Below are 26,363 nucleotides of genomic sequence, written 5' to 3'. Positions count from 1 at the left end.
CAAGATATGGAGTATTTACAGCCTGGTATGTGTAGCAAATTAAGCTAATTAATGAACATACAATCACGAAGGGATTGCTAACTTCAGTTAGGGTTTGATCCGTCATCGCTCAAGGTGGCGAAACTAAGAAATATATTGAACTTGCATGGTGTTGACTTTCCAAGCTCGGCCAAAAAAGCAGAATTGGTTAGCATTTTTGAAAAAGAAATAGTGCCAAGGGGGCCTGAATTGCTTGCTGAGTACACCTCAAGAATTGACAACTCTCATGATAAAGGTTTCGTCAACGCTACAGATAATGACGACGAAACTGAAGAGCAAATAAATGAAGTGACACCCAGGAAGGAGAAAAAAACAAAGAAAGGAACTGCTGAACCTACTCCAGAGATTTCAATGGTGAATACTGAGAATGCAAAAGTCGTGAAACCAAAGGCAAAAAAGATTTCCAAGAGTAAGGATGATAAAGATGCTACGGAGATAAAGGGAAAAAAGATCAGAACCTCAAAGAATTCTGAGCAGAGACAGAGTGCTAACGCTAAACAGGATGTTGACGAAGCAGGGCTTGATATTTCCAAAACAGAACAAGAATCTGAGATTGAGAATTCCGAGTCTGATGCAACAGAGAATTTGAGCTCATTCAGCGATCAAAATGTTTTCCAATCTGGCAAAGAGTCATCCAAGGCGTCAAGGAAGAGAAAGTTAAAGAGCAAGGATGATTCTGTTCCTGCAAAGAAATTAAAATCTCCTCCTAGCAGTAAAACACGAGTCACAAAATCTCCAAGCAAATCAATATTTGATGATACTGATTCCGACATTTTTGATTATACTATAATAGAGGGTGATGACAAGAAGAAACACAAAAACTTCCCCTTGGCTGGTAACAAATCTCCTACAACCTCATCAAATAAAACGGTGCAGTCGCCTCCCGCCTCTGCTAATGAAGAATCATTCAAGTCATTGGAAGAAGAAATGTCCAATTTTGACAAGCAGTTGGAAATAGTTAAACAAAGACATGTTTCGAACGCTCCATTAAAGATGGAGGTAAAGCTGCAACCAAAGTCTCGATCTTCCCAATCACCTGCATACGACAATGACTTGGCAAAACTGTTGGGAATCACAATTCAAGGATTTCAACCACCTGTTGCTTCTCCTCAGGCACAAGATTTAAAGCCAAGTGCAAATATAGGTGATACTGCATTATTGGATCAAGACGGAGAAAACTCAACCGATTGGGAGCGAATCAGGAATACTGAAAGTTTTTTGACCAGTAACTCGGGATCTAGGAGAAGAGACGCGACACCACAAAAATCTGCTTTAGAGAACGACCAAAAAGAACTAGCTTCAGAAGAAACTGTGATCCCAAAATCATCAAGCGGGAAGAAAAAGAAGGATGTTAAAACACCAAGCAAAAATTCAACTCCAACTTCAAGGGCAACTCCAAACTCAAGCAAATCGTTGAAGAGAAATATAACACCGTTGTCGGGGAAAAAGACTCCAAAGAGAATAAGAACACCTCTTGGGAGGGTTGCATTGACGCCAAAGCCAAGATTATTATCGATAAACTCCACGAAAGCTGTCCTGGACTCCGAAGAGGAAGAAGAGATAGATGATGAGAAAAAATTGGCAAGTGAACCTGATCAGATAGTACTGGATGGATCGACGGATGCCACTGATGGTATTCTCCTGGTTAATTCAGCCATCACTTTTGTTACTTGGATCGTTGTCATATTGTCGTCGATTTTTGGGTTCTGGTATTATGAGCAAAAGTATTTAGTTGGATACTGTGGTCAGGAAATCGACCAACCAACATTTGAAGAGTCATCGATATCATTGATTGGAAAGCTTGGAAATGCTCTCGATACTTATTGCAAACCCAATTGTGTGCCCTGTCCACAACACGCTAGATGTTTTACTAATTTAGAATTGGGCTGTTTCGAAGACTTTATGGAATTCAAACCTTGGTATGACTTTTTTTCACCTGGTCACAAGAAATGTATACCAGACACAAAAAAGGCTGAAAAATTAGAGATTATGATTGATGTTGCCCTTGATTTATTGCGTAGCAGAAATGCAGCAGTTGATTGTGGGAAAGGCTCGGACGACAACCAAAGCGGTATCTCTGTGCAAGATTTGCATGATTTGTTGTTATCGATGAAAGCACCATATATAACTACAGAGGAGTTTGAAGAACTTTGGCTGAGATCAATTGTAGAATTGACAAAAGAACCCGATATCATTTTAAGGCAAGTACGAAAAATTTTTTTTTAAAACATTTATCAAACGAATAAACTTTAATACTAACTGTTGCTTTAGGTCCGATTTGCAGATATTTCACCAGGAAAATACACACTTGACGCTAACAACACGCCAAGCAAGGCACAAGACAAGGTCGAAATTCTTCGATCAACGTCCTTATCAAACATCAGTTTAAGATGTCAAATTCAGAGCAGCATCATGGGAAATGTTTCTCGTTACAAGTATTGGATACTAACATTAATTTTGTCGGCTTTGTCGTTCAAAGCAATACAATCGAAGTTTAGACGTCACCAATTGGAAAAGATCAAAGTTGACATTTTGTATCAAGAGGTATTGGACAAATTGATTAATCAAGTGAGGCTTGCTCGAGATACCCCCAGTATAAATAGATATATTGGAGCTAATCAACTACGTGATTTGATTCTAAGCAACGAAGATGATTTAAGTGAACGTGTAAGATTGTGGAACTTTGTGGGATGTAAGATCGAGAACAATACGAATGTTGCTAGTAAAATTATTGAGAATCATGGTGAGATAATGAAGGTTTGGGAGTGGATCAGTGCCGATGAGGCGAGATAAGATCTCAGCTATTGTAAAAGAAACTGTTATAAATAGGCTATGTAGATGAATATACACATGATTAATGTTTCGCTTGTGGCTTCATTTATCGCTTGATGTAAGGGGTTTCTATTGTCTTCCAGTTGCTCATTTTATTAATTGTTATTTTTGGCAGTTGACGGAATGTCAAGCACAACTAAACCAAGTTTTGGCATTTTTTGATAAAGGAAAGGAACGCTAGTTGGGCAATTCAGAAGCTGAAACGAGATTCCGCAATCCAGTCTCCAACAGCGATTCCTTAAACAATGGCTTCCAATGGGTATTCGCAAACAACTTGTAGAAAGGATTACTCTCATGCCAAATGTGGAGATTTTTCAAGACCTTCACCTATCAACAACAACCCTTTTGTTAAGAACAGCGAGTCACAAGCAACAGTGCAAGAAATACATCACCCAACTAGGTTACTCAAACTGTGCAAAAAGTTTGTAATCAAATACTCAATCGAGTCCAATTTTGTAAAACAGCTAACCAACACTGGATCCTCAGACGAGACTTCAATTTTTGTTTTGATCATTACAACCATCTTGTTGTAAGTTATACACCTCGTGATATAATCCTGAGCATCATGTCTCGGCTTCAACAGAATGTGGCTCATCATATTATTGAAAAAACTGCTAGTCTCATGATTGGTATCGTGCTCAGGAAACAAGTTTCCCACATTTTCATCCTTTGCCACATGAACACTGGGCGATGGGCTTGCAGTCGAGCTCACGTCAGACGATGGAAACTTCTGCTCTACAGAGCCCCTAATACTATTAGTGGAAGAAGGCGGTAGTTTCATTTGGTCACGCACTTTATCAACATAAGATTGTCCTGTACGAGGATCGATATCACCCCATGGTTTCTCAGTTACTCTTGATAGACTTTTTAGATCAACGCAAATCTCGGCTTGATTGAGGTAGAAATCAACAGGTACAGTGCTAGGGAGTTCAGGCTCAAAGAATTGACCATGAGTCACTTTCTCAGGAAACACCAATGATGGATCTGTCGGGAGTTGTAGGTTAGTTTTAGCTGTTTGAATAGTCGACAATAAACTTTGGAATACTTTGATCAACCTCTGGTGCTCAATTTCGTGATCTGAGTCTTGCACTTCGGTAAACTCAGACAATTGGTTAATCAACAGAATGGATGCGTCAATTGCACTATTGGCATTGACTATTTGCTCCAACAACACTGGTTTCCTCAACTTCAATTTGTGGAATACCTTATTTAAGTAGTGGTCCTTGACAGACACCGTGAATTCGGTAACATAAGCCCCATCTCGTACTATGATACCCTTTAGACTATCCTGAGTTCCTGAAGACACCGGAAGTTTGATAGGGGGACCTTTTAAAATTTTGCTGCTATGGTCTGGTTGTTGTGGAGAATTGTGCATTAGTAAGTTTGAACAAATAGTCAAAGCTTCAATGATTTGAGGAAACTCTGGTAGTATGACCAGGGACACCAACCAATGTAATTCACGATCATCTTGTTGATGTTGGATAGTTGCAACCAAGTCTGTAAAGAGCAGTTGATCTTGAGTCAGAAACAAACTCATTCTATAATATCTCGTGGAGGGCTGATAGCCTTGGCAGTTGATTAGCTTCCGTATGAGATTGAAAGTTAGTGGGGTGGTCTTAGTTTTCTGGTCGCTTACAATTTATAAAGCCGCGTCTATTGCTCTCATTTAGGAATGAAAAAATGCAATACTCTTTTTAGAGAGAGCATACCATATAGCATTCACTGACATGAGCAACACCACAATTTTCGAGTCGGTCTCGCTGACGTTGCCCAACTCAACTGCAATTTTTTCAAACTCAACCACAGCGCTATTGGACTTAGACTCAAAGTCATGGATCTTACAAGAACTTTCCACTGCATCGTTGATTTTAGTTTTCTCGATAACATTGATCATCATTGGATCATACTCCACCATTTCGAAGCCTCAGGATGCCGGAGACCCGAGAGATGACATGCATTGTAACAGGGATTTTGATCCGACCGATATGGACGATTCAAGGTATTTTATTACAAGCAAATTTGACTTAGAACTGATTGGAATGCAAGAATTAACGTGGCTTCACGTGTTGATTTTCCCAGTAATTGCTGGACTGGGTTTAGTTGGGATGTATTATTGCTTAAAAAATGGAATTTCCATCAATTCTATACTCAAATGGTACTTTATTTTGTTGACACCAGCAAATAGCTACTTTGCATTGAACACTTTGTTGATTATGCTTGTTAGAAAGATTACCCATTTACTAGGAAAAGATTCAAGGGCGGTATTTCAAAGATACAGAGCTGTTATTACAAAGGATCAGGAGTTGTTTCCATTGGGTGTGTTGCAGAATATTGACTTTGATGAGTTTCTCAATGAAAACAAAAGTGACAAAGAAAAAGAGAAACAGAAAGAAGAGGTAGTAGATGAGGATGAAGACGAAGAACAAAAGGAAGTGGACGCAAAGGTTATAAGAGCTCTTAAATTTAAGCAGTACTTAGAGAATCAGAAACTAACCATTTTTGGGGAAACTGGCGTGGATACTGACGCATTTGAATTTGATGGAATTTTCGATTTACGGCCTTTAGTCTTGTTACCTGTTTCCCTTTTAATTGGGTACGGGTTTTACAAAAACTATGCCAGCTGGAAATGGAGTAACTTTGTTGCTTTTAACTTTGTCATTTCATCTTTTTCACAGTTTCAATTGACAAATTTCAAATTGGCGTATGGTTTGTTGTTGGGGTTGTTTTTCTATGACATATACTTTGTTTTTGGCACTGAGGTGATGGTGACCGTTGCTACAAAGATGGATGTACCTATGAAGTTGTCGATTCCCAAAATGTACGAAACTGGACTTAGTATACTAGGATTAGGTGATATTGTCATTCCTGGTTTGTTATGCAATTTATGTTTGCATTTTGATGTGGCGAATTACTACCGGAAAAACACAAACGAGCCATTCCACCACTTGACCAATTATCCTAAGCCATATTTCATTGCTAGTTTAACCTTTTATTCCATTGGAATTCTAGCAACATTGGTGGCACTCAATGTTTACCAAACGGGTCAACCAGCATTGTTGTATATTGTACCTAGTTTATTGTTGGGAATCAGTGGCTATAGTTTCGCCAAAGGTGAGTTTAGTCAATTGTGGAACTTTTCTGATAGTTTAGAGCCATTTAAAAAAGAAAGTGGGTCTGATTCAGATGATGAGTATGATGATGAGGAGTTTGTACCGGATGAGATAGATGACGAGATGGATGAGTTTATAGCCAAAGTTGAAAGAAAGAGGGCTGAGGAGGAATTAAATGAGACTGATATTGATGACTTGTACATTGAGGATGAAGATGATACTTTTGTGATTGAGATTGAAGAAGAAGACGATGATGAGGGTGACGGTGAGGAAGACGAGGAAGACGAGGAAGACGAGGATAGTGATGGAGATGATGCGTTGGAATTTAGAGAAGACTTGATTCTTTTGATGAAGGACTTGAAAGATGAACCTAAAGAGTGGTATAGCAGTGATGAGGAGGATTGAGCTTTATATAGTTATAGATGCCAAATAGATGTACAACTGGTTACTATTAATTAATAGGGATGTGTAATTGAAGTTGAATCGGGTGTTGCCTCTCCTTAGAAGAATGATGTAATTAGATTTCTAACTAAAGAAGTTCTAGAAGCACAAGTGTTGAACAACAGCATAAAAAGCACCAAATACTACAGAGTCTATACCTATGTACAAGGTCTTAAGTCTTAAGTCTTAAGTCCCTCTTCTGAAGCATTTACGGGAGCCCCTTTTTTACTTCTGTTGCATTTTGTTACCTTCTCTCCCCTTTTCCGTATTTAAATAAGGCGTTTACGATTTATCTGATATGCAGAGAGCCTTATCATATTGTGGCCCATTTTGGTATTGTTTTGTTTGTTTGTTTGTTTGCTTGTTTGGTATTTATCTATTATAAATTATATGTAGGGGGTTATCTCATTTGATAAAGTATTAATGCAAGATCTACAGCCCTTGGAATCTAAGCCTTGCAATATATGTAGATATGTATTTCGCCAATTTAGTCTTTGTATTGTATTGTATTGTGTTGTGTTGTATTGTATTGTATTTTAGTGGTTTTATATCTTGAGTGCTCACATTGTTGTAATCATAGTTTAGTTGGTTGAGGATGCATCATACAGGGGGAGGACACCACGTGGGTAAGTTGACAAGATATTTAATTTTAGAGTGAGCCACAATTCAAGTCTTATCTCTACACTTCTCTCTCTCTTTGGTCAATCATCATTCACAAGAGAATAAGCTATTATAAAAGAAGGGGTTCAGTTGGATCTATTGGGAGATCTTCGTTTCAAGGTGGAGTGTGTCAAATGAAATTAAGCGCTCCTCGTTCTCCTCTCCCAACACTCCCTCACCCCTCCCCAATTATTATAAATTATAATACACAAATTTATACTCTTTGTAGATCTTCTATACTATGCAGATCTCTTCTGCAATGGAATGTAATGTCCTACCACTATTATTACATCTATGTATCTTTCTCTTTCAATGTGTGTGAAAAAGAAAAGTACACAAAGAAAAAATAAAAATAAAAAATAAAAATAATGGCAAGAAGACACGACCTTTAAGTGAACAAAACACGCGACTTCTCTTTTCCTCTTTTTCCTTTTCTTTTTGTCTTTGCTGTTGTCTTTGTGAATGTGTCAAATGTTAACATCCACCTTAACCTTAACCTTAACCTTAACCTTAACCTTATTGTAATATTAGATACAACAGGTGAATAAAGGAGACTTTTTCAACACCGAGATATAACTTATTTTTCTATACAAGTATTGTTGTCATCAGAAAAGAGCAATGTATATACAACACTATTAATTGAGTAGAGAGAGTAAGAGGGTAAACAAAACTAAAAATAAAATACAAATAGAAGATGATACGAAACTATTTATAGAAAATTAGAAGATGCATTTTATCAACACCACACACTAAAATACAATGGAAAATTTTCATCCTTTCTTTACTTTTTTACTTCTTCTATTTTAGCTTTTGATGCATAGCCATTGCATAACCCTTTTTCCATATTTTCCATATTTTCCATATATTCCACACCAACTACTAAAACATCAACACAAAAATTAAAACACTAAAACACTATAACACTAAAACACTAAAACACTAAATCTATTAATTAATCAATTAATAAAATTTTTTTTTTTCTTTTAACAATGGTCCACGCATTAAACAAAACAAGTTCCTTAATCCAATAGTTTTGTTACTTTGTTAAACAACCTCTTACACATTATGCGCTATATATTTCTATATATATAGATATGTTCATCATTTTCACGAATCTTACTAGAAGATGTAAAATCTCCTTTTAACTCTCAACCTATTCTCCTTCATAGTCCTTTGATAACTTTTCTGTCAGTTGAATGATAATGGGTGCTACAAGGGTTCAACATCGTACATTCATCACAATAGTTGTAATCTTATTTATATTATCAACCATATCCTTCCTAAATGTCAATAGAAATACACTTGGCAGTACAACAAACACTTCAGCACTTCAGCATCAACAGCATCACCAACAACTATCCAAGGTAAAACTAGCCACATCGGTTGAATTAAATACGGACAACACTAGCACTGATAAGAAGAGCATAGCCACCACAACAGCCACTGAGACAGCCACAACTACTACAACATTACAAAGCGAACCCACGGGTGAATCAACCAAACATAATCAATTTCACAAATACTCCTATTATGACCCCACTTCAAATACATTCAAGGTGGTCTACAAGCAGCAGCAGCAGCAGCAACAACAACAACAACAACAAGAACCATTGGAAGAAAACCCCGAAAAAACAACCAACAAATACACCACCATTAACCAATATCAATCCGTCATTATTCTTTCTGCTTTTGGAAAAGATCAACCATTTGGAAACAATCGTCAATTTAGCGACTTTGCCAAGACTATATCAACCATTGTTGAAAACCAGTCACATTTACAATTCAATTTAGGTTTATCAACCAATTATCTTGCTGAATTCGAAAGCGTTCAACAATATATTGACAACCATGATGTTCAATTTTTCAAATACTACAACACCATAACTTTAGTTTCAGCACCCGATTTAGAACAAATGCCATCAACAAACGATGATGATGGATTATCCAGAGATAATCGTCATGACGATCGAAAACAAAGGTTTAGACGAAGACTAATTGCTAGGTGTCGTAACTACCTTGTATCCAATGCATTATCCCAGGAAACATACACATTGTTTCTCGATTCGGACGTTGTTGAGTTTGAAAATGCACCAACATTTGTTGAAACTTTAGTTGCATCGAAGAAGGATATTGTTGTCCCAAGAATAAGACGCGGCGATAATTCTGACTATGATCGTAACTCATGGAGAGGCAGTAGAACAAAGCCAACTGAAGAACAATTAAAATTAATGGATCAAAACAAATGGGACCAACTTGATTACGTACCTCGTGATGTTGAGCTGGATATGTTTCATTTTTATAATTTGGATAACAAAGATGAATTGGCCTTGGAGCAACAGCAATTGAATTACGTGGTTGAATTGGACTCTGTTGGTGGTGCTGTCCTTTTTTTCAAATCGTATATTTTCAAACAGGGAGCTATATTCCCCACTAGTTATATAATCGGAACTACGTGGGATCGAGTCGAAGGATACGATGGAATTGAAACTGAAGGTATTTGCTATTTGGCCAAACCTTTGGGTTACAGCTGTTGGGGTATGCCTAATTTGGTGGCTCATCACGTGCTTTAGAGCAGATGGATTTGTCGATATTGCCCTTGCAATCGAGAGAGAGATTACATTAGAGTAACTTTATATACGCAATAATATAATGAGAAATTATACTATCTATTGGTTCTTTGGTGTTGTAAAAAGCTAAAAGATTTGTATGTGACTCTATATAATGAAGTAGAGAGTCTTACTTCCTCTTCGGCGCTCTGCTCTTTGTTCGACTCTCTATCCTTTTCATCAATATATTCGTCGCCCGTTAAATAGATGATAAGTCCTTCACATTTAGGTCTTGATGATTTTGCAACCACTATATATATATATATATATATCAAGTAATGCTCGTTGTACGATATTCTATATCTATTTATCTTAAATACTTTTAGTGTAGTTTTACAAATGCGACTGGTCATAATAAAACTTTGTCAATGGTGAAACAGGATGAGGATATCCGCCTATGTCATGACTTTTTCTGAATTCGTCAACTGAATTAACCAAGGTGCCACTAGGGTATCGATCAGGGACCGGGTTCCTTATAGCCGACTTGATTTCTTCAGTCACTTGCTCTTGATTCAAGCTGGTTTTCGACTCACGTTCAACCTCTTGAATGTATTCTGCAATAATGGAATCAATAGCCACCAGATCCACTTGCTTGACCAAACCATCAACAAAGTCATGGCTGAGGTCATACCCGTGGCGGTATCCAAAATTATTCAACGCAGCTTGAACTAGTTTCGATTCAGGTACGTTGTTGTTGACTTGAGATTTCAAATGGAGGACAAATTTCCCAATCTTTTCATTTTTGTTGGTTTCAGCTCCGGTGACATACTCGTTGAAAAAATTTATAAATTCCTCTTTTGAAATACCCTCCAACAAAGCAGCATGTTTCTGCCTTGCGTCAAAATCGTAATATCCATCCGTGATTGCATTCCACAAGCGATTGGTCTCTTCACTCAAGTGTTTTATTTTTTGCAACTTGGCATCAATTAAAGCTTGTTTGAACTTTTGAAAGTTCTCAGCACTCAACTCATTATTGACATACTTGCCAAACTTGCTCAAAAACTCATCAATCCTGTACTCCAAGTATTCGCTTGGCCTCTCGGATTGCACCAAGATTCTAAACCCTAACGACGTTCTACCCTTTTTCAAACCTGAAAACACGACATATCCCAACTGCTCCTTTGTCCGTAATTGGTTAAAGCACGGTTCACGAATAATAGTTGCCAACAAGTCAGTGAGAACTCTCAACTTTATATCATCGTTTGTTGGACTGATTTGTAGGTAATACTCAATACATGAATTGATGTTATTTTTATCCTTGAGGTTCACCTCAAAACGGGTTACTTCACCGGGTTGCAAAACGTAGTTTCGCAAGTGGAATTTATACTCTTCGTATTCTTCCATGATTGGCTTAATCAGATCTAAATGCTTCGATATACTCATCTTGATTTCGGTGGCATTATTGATATCAAAATTACCATGAACCAAAATTTCAGCAAACACGCCAGCCGAAGTGATTGAATTCTTGATAAAATGCTCCACTTCAGAGAATTGCAACCCCTCTAGAACCTTAATTTTGTCATCATAATCATATACCTTTTCATTGACGACTTGCAAGTGGTACGATCCTATTTGATTATATGGAACTTGATAGCCAATATTCTTGAATTCTTTCAACAATTTGAATTTTAATGGCCCAAATCTGTCAACACTAGGATGGAAGTTGAAAAACTCATCCAACACTTTGTTCAAAAGGATAGGGAGCTTGTGGTTGTATCCCGTAACGACTATGGCAAACCCATCACGCCAACAATTGATGCCCACTCTCAAACCAACCAAAGAGGCAAAATAGGTAACTTGGTTCAAGTGGTCGTCCAACATTTCAGCAAACATGACAGACTTGGTAGCCGATGCAACATCTACATTGGATCCAGGCAAATGAAACACAATTTCTATTGTTCCCTTGGGCACTTCAAATTGGTCGTCTTGTTTATACCAAAGATTCATCTTGTTGTCATGATTGACCAAGTACGGCGCAATTTGTGGATGCTCCACCAGCTTCTTTGTCAATATGTCGAAATTCGTTGGTATAAAAGGGTTTGGTGACGGGAAATGCAAGTGCAGATTATTGGAGGTTGGTTTGTTGATCAGAGCAATTAACGCTTGAGGAATGTCTTGTACTTGATATTCAGTGCCATACCATTTTTCCTTTTGAGAGAGGCCCTCAAATTCAGGGGAGACCAAAGTGACTCGAAAATTTCCAGGATTCAAGTACGATCCAAACTTCTTTATAGCTTCAGGGTCATATTTGCGAACCACTGAAGAGCTCAATATATTTTCAGCAGGAATAAATTCATCAAATTTATATAAAACACTGCTTAACTTGGAAGCTGTGTTGGCAGCATCAGTTTTCTGTTTGAATTTGAAATTCACTTCGGAAATATTTTTGATTTCCTCCCAAATCCATTTCTGCGGGCCCTTCTTACTGACGAAATCTAAATAATCAAATGTTGTCTCAACAATGTCTTGCCAGTGCGTCAATCCTTCAGGCGTCAATTGAAATTCAACGACATAGGAAGAACTGCCCTGGCACACCTTCATATTACCGGACGACAATTCAGTAACCCACCCTTTCGACTTGAGATAGAACAATATGGAGCCTTCACTTTCATGGCCCAACAAGTGTGAAAAGTAACTTTGTGGCTTACAATCCCACTTATCCTCCAAGTCATCTGGAATCATAAACGATATCTCCAACTGATGCAAGTCCTTTACCGGCTTTGCTTTGATTAGCTTGAGCATCTGTTCACTCTTGTAAATCAACTCGCCGCCATAGTTTGGTCTAGACAAGGCTTTATCAGCCACCGTGGAAAATTTCTCAACAGCCCAGGATGTAAGCTCGTCCAAACTTTCCTTACCCAAGATAACCAAGCTCATCAAGTTTGAAGAGTATCTATCGCGGTGAAATTGCATCAAAACATCGCGGACATTGATACCTTGCAGTTCGGGTTCAGTATGCAATGTCACGTAGTTTCCCGTTGAAAAGCCATTGTAGGGGTGACTAGGATTACTGTTCAGTTTATCCAATTGATACAATCTCCACAAGTCATTTTGCAAATTTTTCTTATTCTCAGAGTCAACAGCATTTATCTCACGGTCTTTGCAACTCTTGCTAAACAACGGCGAGATGAAAAATTGGGCAAACCTATCCAATGCACCTTCCAAGTGGTTCGACCCAACTTGAAAATAATAGTTTGTGTGTTCTGCTGCGGTGTATGCATTGGAATTACCCGAGTGTTTGGCCAAATAGTCAGAGTACTCATTTTCCAGTGGATACTTGGATGTTCCCATGAATAACAAGTGTTCACAAAAATGAGCCAACCCGGGGACATCGTACGCCTTGTCAGCAAACGACCCGACATTGACATCCAATGAAGCAGCAGATTTATCAGCATAAGGGTCGCTTATGACCAAAACTCGCAAGTCGTTCTTAAGCTTGAGGAAGCGGTATTGTCTGTCGTCGATTACTGACTTTTCAATGCTTGCATCATCAGCTAATACAGTATATTGTTGAGCTTGGGGCATGATAGAATGTGAACTATGCTCTGTAATAGGTCTGTTCAAATTTAAAAACGGTTTGGACAACGATGAGATATAGGTAGTTGTGAGGCGATTTACCGCTGGTGACAAAATGGGGCTATTTAGTACGTTTTGATAGTATTTCGTGAAGCACCAGAAGAGCATGAAGACAATACACGCTCGAGTTAGTAAAGGAGTAATACAAATCAACTTATCGAAGACGATAGTGTGGTGGTGGTAGTGCTGTTGAAAGGTTTAGTTGTTGGTACTCTACAACTTCTTGCCAGATTGTTAGTTGAAAACTAAAAAAAGAGGAAAAAAAAATTCATAGACCTTGTTGGTTATAGTTGCATCCAAGATTTTTGTATCACATGGAATGACACTACACTGTCATAGTAAAGAAGATTCGAGGATTGATTTGAATAGGTGACCCATTTCAGCAGTTTATAAATAACCCTCACTTAACAAATTAACCATTCTAATTGTGTATGTGATACATGGGCGAGAAGCCACCCAGTTCCACCACGAATGATGATATGCATTCTTTTTTGCAAAATTTGTTATCAGTCGACCAAGAGATTAGATATATGTGCCCAAATTTGCAGTATTTTATACAAAGACACCATGGTATCATCTTGTTTCATTTTAGAAATGTTTAAACAAGACAGTTACCCATTATTTTCACTTTGCTGACAAGTTGAACTTGTTCACTCACATGCAATTGTCGTCACTTGGAAAGGAAAGGAAAGGAAAGGAAGCAGAGTCGGACTTGAAGCCAATTTTGCTTACTGCTCACCAAGATGTGGTGCCTATACAGAAATCAACATTGGACCAATGGATTTATCCCCCCCATACGATGGAGTTTATGAGGGGGACAAGCTATGGGACCGGGGTTCATTTGATTGCAAGAACTTGTTGATTGGCTTGCTAGAGTCACTTGAAGAACTATACAAATCGGGATTCAAACCGAAACGAACTATTATTCTTGGATTTGGATTTGGATTTGATGAAAAAGTGGGTAGAGAACGTGGAGCTCAACGTATTGGCCAATTTCTAACTCAACGATATGGCAATGATTCATTTTATGCTGTTATTGATGAAGGTGGTCAAAGTATTGCCCATGAAGAAGGAGTGGTTTGGGAATTACCCGGTACAAGTGAAAAGGGATCAACCGACGTGGTTGTGGGGATAAACACTCCTGGTGGCCATTCATCAGTTCCCCCATTGTCTCAACACACATCAATTGGATTAATGGCTATCCTTATTGAAAGTTTGGAAAAGGATCACTTCCAGCCAATTTTCTCACCTGGTAACCCAACATTTCACGAATATCAATGTATCGCCAAATACTCACCCACACTATCACACAGGATCAAGAAAAGTTTACTCAATGCCGATAAGTCGCTATAGGGCAGATAAACCAACTATTCACTGGCTTTATAGTAAGTTGTTGCTCAATCGTTACTTGATTACATCAACTTGATACTGAGGTTCTTAGAGTTAACACAGGTGAGAGTTTACCCACTGTGTATTACTTCTGCTTAAGTGTAGCCTCTGATGTGTGTATTTGGTTTGCGGGGAGAGAAGAGAATGTAAATGGATCGTTACTTTAAACATTTCTCACTGATTTCTCCTATTTAAGTAATTTTTGTTCTTCTTTTAAAATAGGAGATAAGGAAAGAGGGGCAGTAAATAGTGGGGCAACCAAGGACTGTGAAAAAAAAAAAGACAACAAAAAAAACACAAGAATGTGACAATTGAACAGACCAATATGTCAAAAGCCCGTCCCTTAACCAATGTATGAATGAGGAAAGGAGGTCTGACTATGTAAAATTCTATTTCTTCCAATTAGGTTAATCTAGTAGAATTATACATATGTATGTGCTACAACTGTTGTGTGCATGGTTTTTTTTGACAAGGGTTAAGAAAATAAAAAGAATTTTGAAAGAACCCTGAGTTAAAAAAAAAACAAGAGCGAAATATAACCCATTTGGGAAATCAAAATGGTGTTGAAAGATGGAAGAATCGAGGGGTGGTAGTGGTGGCGATCTCTTTTGGGTTAGAAGCCGTACATGTCTACCGAAACAATGTGCTCCTGACATTATTGTAGACTCTTTAAATCACTTACACATGAAAAATTGCAAAATGTTGGGGTAAGAGTGAGATAATACTCGGTAAAAGGCTCTTGTGGCAAAGAGAGAGAACAAAAAAAGGAATCATACAATGAGACAGATCAACGTGGGATACCATTGGTTGTAAGCCCTCTGAACTAGGAAGTGTAATTTTTATCAGCCATTCGCGTGACCACTTGGATTCTTCGGTAGATGTATTTGCAACCAGAGTGCTTCTTACTGTTGTTCTTTTCTCTTTTTCTACGTTACTTCTTCCTGGAAAATAAAACAGATGATGGTACTGTTAAAATAATACGTTCATGTGAGTTGCATCTTCAGTACGCTGTGTGAGTATCCTGCTCTTTTTTTTTGTGGGAATGTGGGTGTTGGTGTCTGTTACTTAGCCCGAGAGAGACTGTGATAATTTTTGAACGCCTCCTCTTTTTTTTTTTTTATTTGTACACACACTTCAATTAAAAAAAAAAAAACAATAAAAAATCTCTAACATACATAAATACATAAGTACATAAATACATTCCCTCTCACTCTCACTCTCACTCTCTTTTGTTGTTTGTCTCCACTTGAAATTTCAACAAACTTTTTAATCACAACACTTTTCTTCCCATTTATTCATTCACAACTTTTGATTTTTTTTTGAAAAAACAACCCTTACCACTCCTCAATTCCCAATCAAAGGACGAGATACATACATACATATATATCTGTAGCAGATCACTTTTGATACAATAACAGATATTTTGATAGCAAAGAGAACTTCGCATTACAAACTACAACCTCACTACATCAATCTTACTATATATCATCTATACATATACCCGTTGCCCACACTTTATCAACAATTGAATAACCTACGTCAAAGATGAATGTCTCACCAAATGTTTTAGAATTTACTGGTATGTTTTCGTTTTTTTTTCCCACCCTTTTCAGAAGAATGGATGGACGTATAAGGAAGCAAAAAGCAAAAATATGCAACAAGGCTTTGATCAAACGAATAAAGCAAGCAAAAAGGGGGTTAGACCGAGGTATCACGGGAAAGATACTTCTTATATATTATAACCCCTGTTACTTGAGTGATTGAGTGGTTTTGAGATAAGCAATTGATAGATTGGACTCAATTGGTGTCAAGCTAACGAAAACGGGATCTCACAGATTGCTCCCAGACACTATCATCCATTATTTTCTCATTCACTTTTTATACTATGGCAATACTAACCCCTCTACTTTATAGGTTCATTTACCAAGCAAACTACCGAATACTTGACTTTGTCAAACCCAACTAACCAAGCATTGGCTTTTAAAGTTAAAACTACTGCCCCAAAATTATATTGTGTCAGACCAAATGCTAGTATCATTCAACCAGGTGATTCTTTACAAATTTCCATCATTTTGCAAGGATTTTCTCAACCATTACCAGAAGATTACAGATGTAAAGATAAATTCTTGTTGGTTTCAGTTCCAGCACCACCTCGCTCTGACCCATCAAAAGTTGGAGAATTATGGTCCCAATTGGAGGCACAAAATAAATCCGCCGTTGTTTCAAAGAAATTGAAGGTCAATTATGTCGTTGGCCCTGATAAGGATGAATCCTACAACGGCGCAGGCGCAGGTGCAGGTGCAGGTGCAGCAGGTCACCACCAACAACAACAACAACAACAACAACAACAACAATACCAACAACAGCCACCTCAACAACAACAACAGCAACAGCCAGCTCTCTCTCACCAAGCTAGTCAAAGCTCATATGGAGCTGGAGCTGGAGCTGCCGGTGTTGCCGGTGGTGCTGCTGCCGGAGCTGGAGCTGCAGGCATTATTGGAAATGCTCACTACCAACCACAAGCTCAAGCCAATGGCGACGCATCATTCAGTCAACCACCATCAGGTGACTTTGGTGGGGCTCAGAACAGATCTTTCAACGATACTTCATCCACTAACAATGGTTACAGCTCCGGTTTCCAACAACAGCAACAGCAACCACCATACCAACAATTGCAACAACAACCAAGCTACCAATCACAACAAGGTGGTGTTGGTGGAAGTTTCAACTCTGGTTATGGCCAGCAACAACAAAACTCTCCATCAGTTCAGCAAGACTTGGATACTTTGGCTAGACAAGTTCAATCTTTAACCGCCAAATTGGATAGAAACGAGAGAGCCGCTTCACGTGGTGATGATTCTTCCTCAGCCGGTGCCAATGCTTTAACTACAAATGGTATTTCATTGCCTGTTGCGTTAATATTGGCCTTGCTTTCTTTCCTCGTTGGTTGGTTGGTCTTTTGAGCTGCGAGTAGAGAGAGAGAGAGAGAGAGAGAGAGGGTGAGAGGATAATTGCGGATATGAAGAAAGCGAAGAATCTAGTGCTAGAGGAAAGTATTTTTAAAGGTCATTTTGTTTTTTTGTAGCAAGAGGCGTTAATCCACCAGGGACTTTTTTGGATAGGTTGCAACTCTCTCAAAGGTATAACAATGATGGCTTTTTTACTTTTTTCTAGTTTTATTTTATTTTATTTTGCTTTTGTTTTTACCATTTCGTTTATATTTTCAATTTTAGCTAGAGATTTTGAGACAATTTCGTTTGTTTTATATCGTGAGATTTTATATAAATTTGTTTGCAACTGAGTATTTAATGTAGGGATGTTTACTCTATCGATATGTTCCTGGCCAGAGCAGTCGCAATGCTGGATAGATCTATTTATGTACCACCTTTACACAATAGTTTACTTTGAAGTGAATGCAATTACAAAGTTATTAGCTTGATTAGAATATATACAAACACATTAAAATTCAATCCTTTTTTTGCAAGGTCCCCATAAAACGACACTCATTCAAACAATCATTGGATCAGCAGCAGTTGATTTAAACGCAGTCTCAGCAGCACCTCTTGTAACACTTCGGAAGCAGAAAAACCTCTCACATAATAATGGTCCATTACCCGCTGCACTTCTTCATCCTTTGCTTCTTTGGTTCTTGAACTTGAATTAGGGGACAATTTACGACCTGTAACTGGTTCTTTGTGGATTGACAATTTCTTGAAAAAACTTCCAAGTACAATAAATGGTTTCTTCATCAAATCTCTTTTGGAAAATACTGTTGTACTCGAATAAGAGCCATATTCCGGTTCTTTGAATCCATTATAACTGTCAACATAATGAGCTTGCATAAACTCATTCACTTGTTGATGGTTTGCCAAATCAATGTATTTGCCAGATGGTATGGGGTTCATGGCAGAATCAGTGCCTTCATAATGTCCTTCCAACTCTCGAAAGTTAATATTCTTCAAAGGTAGCGGCACCTGAGAAGTAGGTGGTGTTTCAATTCCCGGCTCAATATCTGGCTTGTATCTATCGTCCTCGTCCTCGTCCTCGTCACCATCGACATCTACTTCTTGTGTCCAATTATCAAAACCAATAATTCTACTTCCAATTGTGCCAAATACGTGGTAGTCTAAGCTAGCCGAGTTCAATACTTCTTCTCCTCGTCTCCATGCTGCAAAACCTGCAGTATCAATACCATTGTTGTCCCAACCAACGATTCCTGATGTGTTATCTCCCTTTGCAGCAGCAGCAGATTCTTTTGAGTTGGGTTGAGCTCCTTTGTGAATGACATGTTCACTCAACGGATTTGAACCTGACCAGTGACATGTGTCATTTAACCACTCCAAACAATCAGCCATATTTGATGTGGAGAAGAAAGGAAAAATAAATTTGTCCCTGTAAAGTCCAAAAAAGCTGGCTGCAAGTGTTTGTGTATGACTGTAGAATATCAAAATAATGACAAAAAGAGAAGTATCTCCAGTTAAAGTGGCATCCAATTTTATCCTTGTGTTGTGTTATTATTGCAATAAGGCGAAATCTGAAGGGTAAAAAAGCTGTTATGTATAGGGGGCATTTCAGAATTGATTTCTAGTGTGTAGTATGTGTTGGTGTATGTGTTAGTGTATGTTATGCACAAACAAAAAGTTTTGCAACCAAATTCAACAGCATTTCTTCCCCACTTTGAAATATAGCAATGAAATTCACAATGCTATACCAACAATATTATTGTATTATTATTCTGCCAGCGTGTAATACCACTTGTTCAACTATTTCCAAATGCGTGGATTTGTCAATTAGATTGGGAGTATTTTGCAAATAGTATCATCATCTAAAACTTGACTTTTCTCCCTCAAGTTATTCCAAGAATGTAACGTACCACCATATTCGTGTTCATTTCTGCTCGTAACCAACTAAATTTATACAAGTTATAGCTGCTCATCTAGATTATTATTGTGTAGAGACAGGTTGAAATAATCTATATACAGTAAAAGTAGCTCTGTATTTACAGCAATCCGGTTGAAAGGATCGTAATCTCTGCTTCTCTCGTTTGACTCTCATTATCAACCTATGGATCAAAGATAAAAGCTGTAATAAGATGACTAGAACCCCAGATCAGGGTAGTGCTTAAGCGGTCAACACTGAAAAATTTGCTATTGAATCAAACATAGTTAGCAGATGGTCCAATTTATAGGTAAATTGAGGCAGCTCTAGGATACAAAAAGATTATGCAACATGTCAACATGGCTCGCTACCCTATATAGCAAATTCAGTATGCAGCGATGTAAGCCCTCCACAGAGTGATGGAAGCATGAAGAGTCACCCACATCGAGGAAAGATTCTGTAACTCCAAAGACCATACCCATATTGACTCCAAACTTAGTTGCCAACAGCATTTCCAAATATGCGATGATAAGGTATCGAGGCAGTTATTCTTTCGACTTTCTTATTGATCAATGGGACGTATAGGACATCATCTGCATACGACATCCATTGGTACTGTATGAACCCTATTACAGAGCAATTAGAACTTCTTCACCCAATAAAACCATATATACTTTGATCTATAATGGTAAAAGCAATGACAATGTGAGTTTTGCCAGCATTTAATGCTGATTATTCATTAATGTCTCTGTTAGCCTTTCTCTCTGCACACAGCCAAAAAAATAAAACAACTTTCAACATGCCAAAAATTAAGCGAACACACGACAAGCATTTAATCAACATAGAGATATACAGACTAACACACGCTGTCATACTCACACAGTCCTCAACCCATCGTATACAATAACAGACACTTTTATGGCAAAGATATAGCACACTATTAAGCGCAACATACCAATCTTTTCCCTCGCTTGATTTCTCACCCAACATTTTTTACAGATTTCCCCTCCCTTCTTCCGGATCATAACACTACAACAATATGGGACGAGCTACGATCAAATCGGGTACCATAAACTTACTAAACACCATAATTGGAGCTGGTATCCTAGCTATGCCGTATGGATTAAGTACAAATGGACTTTTATTTGGATGTATATTAATAATATGTTCTTCACTCACATCATCATTTGGATTGTACTTACAGAATAAAGTGGCCAAATACACTGGCCAACGAGGTTCAGTGTCGTATTTCAGCTTAGCTCAGTTAACGTATCCGCAATTTTCCATAGTGTTTGACTCAGCCATATCGATTAAATGTTTTGGTGTTGGTGTTTCTTACCTTGTGGTGATTGGTGACTTGATGCCAAAGATTGTTGAAACGATAGCTGGAGACGATGCTGCAGCGAACCATCCAATTTTGATGCATCGAAACTTTTGGATTAGTTTGTTTATGGCGATTGTTGTTGCACCATTGTCTTATTTGAAAAAATTGAACAGTTTGAAATACACAAGTTTCGTTGCATTGTTTTCCGTGGGATATTTGATTTGTTTAGTTATTGAAAAGTACATTGCTTTACTGATACATAAACAAGGAAATGGCAATGGCGATGACAACAACAATGTGGGGTTGTTAGCTGCAAGACTGTTTATACCTGTGCCTGCAGGCAGCAAGAATATTGATTGGATCGGACCCAAGAGTTGGAGCCTGACATTGAGTTCATTCCCTATGTTTGTATTTGCATATACATGTCATCAGAATATGTTTGCCATTATTAACGAATTGAAGCCCGATGCCAAGGATGGGTCGCAAACACGTCAATCCAATTTAATTATTCGCAATGCTATTGCAACTGCATTGATAAGCTACCTAGTAGTGGGGATTTTAGGATATTTAACATTTGGTAATGATGTCAATGCCAATATTATATCCATGTACCCTCGTGAATCGATAAGTTCATTGATTGGAAGATTATGCATTGTGATCATGGTGAGTTTATCATTTCCTTTGCAGTGTCATCCATGTCGGGGATCTATTAACCATGTGATACATTTCATAACTCATGGTGTTGACACATCTCAGGTGAAGAAGAAGAGAAGCAACACCAGTAACAATAGCAACAATAGAAGTAACAGCACCACCAATGTCAGTATTAGTGGTAGCATGATCAACGGCAATCGAACTGACAGTGGTGCATACACGGCCTTAACCTCCGATATCGAAAGCCTTTCATCAATAAATGATAGCAGTATAGTAGATGAATCGTTTATATCGACAACACCAATGGAAGGTGCTCATGACACACAGGGACACGATCCAATAGTGGTGCCATTGACAACAAAGAAATTTTATATAATAACATCCATAATTGTTGTGGGAAGTTACCTTGTTGCCATATTAGTCACTTCGTTGGCGAAAGTGTTGGCGTTTGTTGGAAGTACAGGGTCAACCTCGATATCATTTATTCTACCGGGATTATTTGGATATCTATTAATTAAACCAATAGAACAAGGACAAGTTGAATTAAACAGGTTGGAGAAGTTTTGCAAATACGGCGGATTGGTTTTGGCAATATGGGGTGTTGCTGTAATGATTGTATGTTTAGGAGCCACAATCTTCCTTGGTGCTACTCATTAAGAGAGGAAAAGCAAAAGAAGAAAAAAAAACCACCAATGACGAAACCCGGGGTAAAATGGAGTAACAGTTGTATATTGTCAATATGTAATTTAACGGATATATAGCTTTGGATCATAGATGTATGTACATTGAGGCAAATCAATACACTTACCAAGCTTTGTAAGTGTTTTATCATACTCGGATGGATCATCTAGGCTGTATGCCATTGCTGGTCTAACTGTAAAGCTAATACTAGATTCATAATTAAGCAACGATGCAACCGCAAGCGATCCAACCACAAAATACCTTCTCGACTTGTCGAAATCAAAATAATCAACTTGAAATCTAATCACACCGTCCTCAATGTTTTCCTTATTTTCAACCACTTTTACAGGAAATTGAAACAAGTTGAAGTATAATGCTGTATCAAATTCAACTAGTTTCCGCCAATACGATCTGAATTGCGTCCATATAAGTGCAGGATTTATATTCTCACCACCATCATTGAATACAGGGAATTTGTGTATGTAGTTGATCAACAGTTTGAACCTGAATTTATTGGACTGTACTTCTCCAACTTGAAATAGGTTCTGCAAAAAATCAAGCTTGATAACAATCGTAGCGTCATACAAAAACACAAAAGTAGACCGATCTTCAGTACGTAAATACTTCAAGTGGGTTGATTTAGATAATCGATCATAATTCTTCTTGATACTCAACTTGTCTTGTTTGGTGAATTTTTTGTTTTTGTCTATTTCAAAACCAGCTTCATCCACTTGTTTTACCAAGTCTATCTTTTGGTGTTGTAATACAAGTAATGTTTGATTCAATTGCACTAGCTGGTTGTTGGCTTGCTCAAATTTAATACCAAGATTTTGCAATTCAGACTTCAGTTGGCTAAACGCTTGCCGCATCTCATTCGCTTGGTCCTGGGATAAGCTACCCACTGCCTGCTTGGCACTTTTCAACCGTTGCATCTTGGTCACCAAATCTCTCTTGTATGTATCGACACGCACCCCTTCCTCATCCAATTTTAGCAAATAGTCATTCAAATCTACTTGGCATTTCCTTAATAGCTCAATTTGCCTCTCCATCTCATCAATTACATTCTGTACCAACGTTGATTTCCACTTATACCAAGTCGACTTACTTTCCAATTTAGCCATCTCTTTTATATTGTTCAAACATATAGTCATGATTTCACGTTGCTTTAGATCATTTGTCGTGTAAAATTCTTTAATTATGGGTGGGTTGTCACTGCTAATTTGCGCATTAAATTCTTGAAATACTCGCTCGCCTTCCCTAATGTAGGTTTGTAATTCATTTATTATAAATTCATTCAAAGCAAGTACTTCCTTGTAGGGGATAGCCAGAATCAAATCGTGAATAGAAGGTGGTTGATGCGCAGTAGATTCAGTTGAACTAAATCCACTTAATACATTCGTGGCAGGATCTATTTCAGTATAAAACCTGAGTTTGATATCATCGAGGAATTTGGCTAACTGCACCTGTTTGTAATTAGCATACCTGTCTATCACGCGTTCACTCTCATCATGTAAAATAGGAATTTCTTTCTTTTCATCTTTACCAGTATCTTGCACAGCTGTATGATAAGCAACGCCAGCTAGTGCTACCTTTGAAGCAGTAGCTTCTTGTTCAGGAGTTTTACTTTCCAAACTCGCCACTTGCTTCGCCAGTTCCAAGGGAGTATCTTGTCTTACTACTACTGTTTGCACCTGTGTGAGTTCCATAGATTGCTGTGAGTCGGCCAAGGGTTGTTGCAGTTCAGTTATGTCCATGCTTACAACACTATGTCCTTGTGTGACACCAACACCATCATCTCCCACTTTTGACAATGAACTAATACCATTTGCATTTTCTGAGCTTTTTTCTTCGGCCGGCTTGTTCGGTTGATCTTCCCTCACCACACTCTTTGTTGGTTGAGTCAATTCCATTTCCTCATTTTGTAAAGCCAGATCATCAATAGTGCCTCGTTGCAGCTCCGTAATCAATTTCGTTACAGGTTGAGTTAGCTCCATATCTTGGCTTTCAGAACTTCCAGGGTCCACAACCATGTTAGGCTTCTTGTTGGGCGCCACTTCGCTTCTCACTGGTTCGGTAATTTCCATATCCACAACTGCTTGCTCTGTAGTATTGTTCGGTACATTTACCTCACTTTCATTCTTTGGAATATCTGCATCGTAATCACCATCATTATTATCATCTGGTAATTCTTGAAGGCTCGGCTTTAAAATTGGCACTCGAGGTACAACTCGGCTTATTTTCTCGGTTAATTCCATATTTGAACCATCTTCGGTCACATTATCAATACTCTGGTGACGACCGGAAGCTCTTCTCTCACCGTTACTTCCCTCAGGGTTATTTCCACCTCCAATTTTATTCATGACACGTGCCTCATCTACCTTGGACATTAGAGTTGTCAAATTTATGGTCTCATCGCCATCATCATCTGAGCCTGCAGATGCTTGTCGATATCTTCGTGATGTGGAGGTTATAGGACCAGTTAATTGCATATCTTCTGGTTCATCATCGGCAGGTATAACTGAGTGTGAGTTCTGAGTCTTGTCCACTCTTTCTGTTAGCTGCATTTCTTCCTCTTCATCGTTATTAACAAAGCTTGCCCCATCCTCTTCACCATTACTTGAATAGTCAGCATCTTCTCCCGATGCATACGCTGATGGTGTACTAGGCAATGCATCAATTCTTGCCTCTTTTCCAATTACACTAACAGCACCCTGTGAAGTCAATTCCATACTGACCTCAGCTTCTTCTTTTCGTTCGAGGCTTTTAACCACTTCTATCGCACGTATATTGGCAGGGGGCAATGCCAGTCGCACTCCATCATCATCAACAGCATCCTCATTGTTGTTATCTTCCCCTTCCTCCTTTTCGTCTGAACTATCAGTCAACGGTTTACTACCATCATCAGAACTGCCATCAAATTCGCCGTCTTCATTAATCTTATTACTTGAATCTATCAACTCAGAATCTCCTTCATTTTCGAGTTCGCGGCGTGTCAGATAATGGACTACTTCAAAATCAGATTGTGATGAAGATGAAGAGTATCCACTGGCCCCACTAGCCCCACCGTCAGTCTTTCTTCTTTTGTTGGGGTTGAATACTTCAATTCGATGTAGAGTCACTTCAGGTGCAAAAGAAACTCGACGTGACGTACTAGGCAATGGTGCCGTGTTGTCTTTTAGTATACTTTTAGCCATTCTTTGCAATGTGACCGAAAAATACAGGATGACTGTTGTTGTACGCGTATAGTTTTGGTTTGGTTTGGTTTGTTTTGGTTTTAATTTTGATCTTGATCGCTTGCAAATTCGCGAATTAATAACAGTTCTCCACCCATCCTTATTGTATATTTATACTCTTCAAATCTCATTTTCTATTCACAGTGAATATATTGAGGATAGGAGCAAGAGCAAGAACATTATACCCCTCCTCCCTGTTCTATTTATAGCCATAAACCAAACTAAACAGAAGGATAGAGATTATGGCTTTAGCCTTCGGAAGTATAGAAACATACACACACATTCAATATCATATCATCTTTTTTTAACATATGCACACTACGCACAAGATCCACCACCACCATACGAAGCGACACAATGCCTATGGTCGAGGAAACAACATTTCCTAATCACAACCGATAACTAGGGCCAACATTGGGAACTGGTGGATTACACAATGAAGTGGAATATTCTAGGAGGGGACGAGAAGCCAGGATCGGGTCTCTATTTTTCCAGGCGTTACCAAATCGTTATTATACTTTGTCATTTACAAATGCTTTAGCATTTGATGGATATCCATATTTCTTATGCTTCAGGGAAAAGGAATGGACGAAGACCCATACGTTCAATTTTGCAGTTATTCAGATGATGTCTTTGATGAGAAATGCTAAGAAGACTATAGAGACAAAAAATGAATCTTATACAATCCTCACTATAATGAACGAAAAAGCTGAAATTTGACTGATTGAATTAAAACGACACAATGCTGGTATGTGTACTTCTTTCAACGCGCTCAATGTTACCATTGAGCGTTTGATATACGTTGTACTTGTATAACATTTGTGGCACAACGTTAAACTACATTGAGTCTTTTTATTATAAGATATGGAATGTGATATAAGAGGATTTAGTCAAAATGCAAGTGACAGGAGTGATTTAACACAGTTTGAACCTATAAACT

General features: G+C 38.2%; 10 protein-coding genes across 10 annotated transcripts; 6 read left to right on the top strand and 4 right to left on the bottom strand. All coding sequences in view use genetic code 12, as the record gives it.

Moving 5' to 3' along the window:
- Nucleotides 1-6: 6 nt before the first annotated feature.
- CANMA_004207 (uncharacterized protein) lies at nt 7-2,832 on the top strand (the record flags this gene model as incomplete). Its single annotated transcript, XM_051816461.1, has 3 exons — nt 7-25; nt 92-2,244; nt 2,311-2,832. The coding sequence occupies 3 exons, from the start codon at nt 7-9 to the stop codon at nt 2,830-2,832; spliced, it is 2,694 nt and encodes an 897-aa protein (XP_051670195.1).
- Nucleotides 2,833-3,259: 427 nt separating this feature from the next.
- Nucleotides 3,260-4,408, bottom strand: RAV2 (Rav2p; the record flags this gene model as incomplete). Its single annotated transcript, XM_051816460.1, has 1 exon — nt 3,260-4,408. The coding sequence occupies one exon, from the start codon at nt 4,406-4,408 to the stop codon at nt 3,260-3,262; it is 1,149 nt and encodes a 382-aa protein (XP_051670194.1).
- Nucleotides 4,409-4,598: 190 nt separating this feature from the next.
- Nucleotides 4,599-6,386, top strand: CANMA_004205 (uncharacterized protein; the record flags this gene model as incomplete). Its single annotated transcript, XM_051816459.1, has 1 exon — nt 4,599-6,386. The coding sequence occupies one exon, from the start codon at nt 4,599-4,601 to the stop codon at nt 6,384-6,386; it is 1,788 nt and encodes a 595-aa protein (XP_051670193.1).
- Nucleotides 6,387-8,284: 1,898 nt separating this feature from the next.
- Nucleotides 8,285-9,652, top strand: CANMA_004204 (uncharacterized protein; the record flags this gene model as incomplete). The annotated part of the gene is made up of 1 exon (XM_051816458.1): nt 8,285-9,652. The coding sequence occupies one exon, from the start codon at nt 8,285-8,287 to the stop codon at nt 9,650-9,652; it is 1,368 nt and encodes a 455-aa protein (XP_051670192.1).
- Nucleotides 9,653-10,021: 369 nt separating this feature from the next.
- Nucleotides 10,022-13,213, bottom strand: STE23 (metalloendopeptidase; the record flags this gene model as incomplete). The annotated part of the gene is made up of 1 exon (XM_051816456.1): nt 10,022-13,213. The coding sequence occupies one exon, from the start codon at nt 13,211-13,213 to the stop codon at nt 10,022-10,024; it is 3,192 nt and encodes a 1,063-aa protein (XP_051670191.1).
- Nucleotides 13,214-14,041: 828 nt separating this feature from the next.
- On the top strand, nt 14,042-14,617 carry CANMA_004202 (uncharacterized protein; the record flags this gene model as incomplete). The annotated part of the gene is made up of 1 exon (XM_051816455.1): nt 14,042-14,617. One exon carries the CDS (start codon nt 14,042-14,044, stop codon nt 14,615-14,617), a length of 576 nt encoding a protein of 191 aa, XP_051670190.1.
- A 1,581-nt stretch (nt 14,618-16,198) lies between these two features.
- On the top strand, nt 16,199-17,616 carry CANMA_004201 (phosphatidylinositol-binding protein; the record flags this gene model as incomplete). Its single annotated transcript, XM_051816454.1, has 2 exons — nt 16,199-16,232; nt 16,568-17,616. 2 exons carry the CDS (start codon nt 16,199-16,201, stop codon nt 17,614-17,616), a joined length of 1,083 nt encoding a protein of 360 aa, XP_051670189.1.
- A 552-nt stretch (nt 17,617-18,168) lies between these two features.
- On the bottom strand, nt 18,169-19,008 carry CANMA_004200 (uncharacterized protein; the record flags this gene model as incomplete). The annotated part of the gene is made up of 1 exon (XM_051816453.1): nt 18,169-19,008. The coding sequence occupies one exon, from the start codon at nt 19,006-19,008 to the stop codon at nt 18,169-18,171; it is 840 nt and encodes a 279-aa protein (XP_051670188.1).
- A 1,562-nt stretch (nt 19,009-20,570) lies between these two features.
- On the top strand, nt 20,571-22,166 carry CANMA_004199 (aspartate/glutamate transporter; the record flags this gene model as incomplete). Its single annotated transcript, XM_051816452.1, has 1 exon — nt 20,571-22,166. One exon carries the CDS (start codon nt 20,571-20,573, stop codon nt 22,164-22,166), a length of 1,596 nt encoding a protein of 531 aa, XP_051670187.1.
- Nucleotides 22,167-22,255: 89 nt separating this feature from the next.
- CANMA_004198 (uncharacterized protein) lies at nt 22,256-25,384 on the bottom strand (the record flags this gene model as incomplete). Its single annotated transcript, XM_051816451.1, has 1 exon — nt 22,256-25,384. The coding sequence occupies one exon, from the start codon at nt 25,382-25,384 to the stop codon at nt 22,256-22,258; it is 3,129 nt and encodes a 1,042-aa protein (XP_051670186.1).
- Nucleotides 25,385-26,363: the final 979 nt, after the last annotated feature.

This window comes from Candida margitis, assembly GCF_024628925.1.
Source record: "Candida margitis strain CBS 14175 chromosome Unknown scaffold75, whole genome shotgun sequence".
NCBI lineage: Eukaryota > Fungi > Ascomycota > Pichiomycetes > Serinales > Debaryomycetaceae > Lodderomyces > Lodderomyces margitis.
Note: the sequence above shows the minus strand (reverse complement) of the source record. Positions and strands in the feature narration are given on the sequence as shown.